At 37.1% G+C, this 1,233-nt stretch overlaps 1 protein-coding gene across 1 annotated transcript in view; it reads left to right on the top strand.

The window, feature by feature from the left end:
- The first annotated feature begins 638 nt into the window (after positions 1-638).
- Positions 639-1,233, top strand: part of LOC104773724 (enoyl-[acyl-carrier-protein] reductase [NADH], chloroplastic-like) — a 2,950-nt gene continuing 2,355 nt past the window's right edge. The window contains exons 1-3 of the mRNA XM_010498369.2: positions 639-779; positions 951-1,025; positions 1,115-1,176. Coding sequence (XP_010496671.2) covers positions 669-779; positions 951-1,025; positions 1,115-1,176 — 248 coding nt within the window. The 5' untranslated portion in view covers positions 639-668. The remainder of the gene's footprint in view (positions 780-950; positions 1,026-1,114; positions 1,177-1,233) is intronic.

The raw sequence follows: 1,233 nt of genomic DNA, 5'->3' as shown, positions 1-1,233 counted from the left end.
TGAAAAATTTGAACTTTGTTTTGTGTGTTCTAATCAAATCATTAGAAAAATGCAGATGGGTTTTGGGATCTTTTTTCATTCTTTAGATTGAGATTTCATTTATGTTTTTATGTAAATTTCGAGATATAGGGTTCTTTTTCTCCTCTTAGCTAATTGTTATGAGGTTCAGGTAATGAACTTATGTGAACTCTTGCTTTAGGTTTGATCTGATTCTTAAATTTATATATTCTCATACGTGCAAAAATATAGATTTGATTGTCTGTTGAATTGAAACTCATCATCATTGGTATTTCTTACAATGTTTAGACATTTATCGGATTTTAGGTTCTTGACTTGTTGTTTTACACTTTTGCATAGGAAAAATTAGAAAGGTTGTGAGAATGGCGGCAACAGCAGCTTCAAGCTTGCAAATTGCTGCAAGAAGGCCGAGCATTTCTTCGCCTTGCAAAGTTCTTAAAGCAGGGATCTGCATTGTCGGTGCCAATCCTGGAAACGCTTCATGGGATAAACTTAGCATCACTGGCCATTTATCGAACCTTGGATGTTTGAAAAACCACAGTGTTGTTCCAACTACTAAAAGACCCTTTTGTTTTTCCACAAAGGCGATGTCCGAGTCCAGTGAAAATAACGTNGATGTAAGGGGATTAAGTGCATAGCTTTCTCATCATATGGAGCCGTTAATATCAGTATTACTTCTTAAGTTCCCTACCTACTGTATGATTCATTTTCAGGTGAAAACAAATAAGCGATATGCAGGATCATCAAACTGGACCGTACAGGTACAGATTAGAGATACACAGTTGCTCCTTGATTTTACATTCCAAACATGCCAGCAATGTTTTTTACTTAGTCCATTAAAAAGTATGATCACATCTAAAGCAAGTTAAGTGTATGTTACTCATTAGTGGCTGCGACTTTTTACCTCATCTGGTTTTTGTTGCTTAAATCAGGAAGCTGCTGAATGTGTGAAAAAAGATTTTGGAAGCATCGACATTCTTGTCCATTCACTTGCAAATGGGCCAGAGGTAGAGAACTTACACGTTCTATTGATTAATTGAATACAGTAAGTGCATTGTGTACAACTTGTATCCTAATGACTGCACCTGAGGTTTAGGTTAGCAAACCTCTTCTGGAGACATCGAGGAAAGGCTATCTCGCTGCTATCTCTGCTTCAAGTTACTCCTTTGTTTCCTTGCTCAGGCATTTTCTGCCAATCATGAACCCAGGCACGTA

This window comes from Camelina sativa, unplaced genomic scaffold (assembly GCF_000633955.1).
Source record: "Camelina sativa cultivar DH55 unplaced genomic scaffold, Cs unpScaffold00630, whole genome shotgun sequence".
NCBI classification, from domain to species: Eukaryota; Viridiplantae; Streptophyta; class Magnoliopsida; order Brassicales; family Brassicaceae; genus Camelina; species Camelina sativa.
This window is presented reverse-complemented; position numbering and strand designations above follow the sequence as displayed.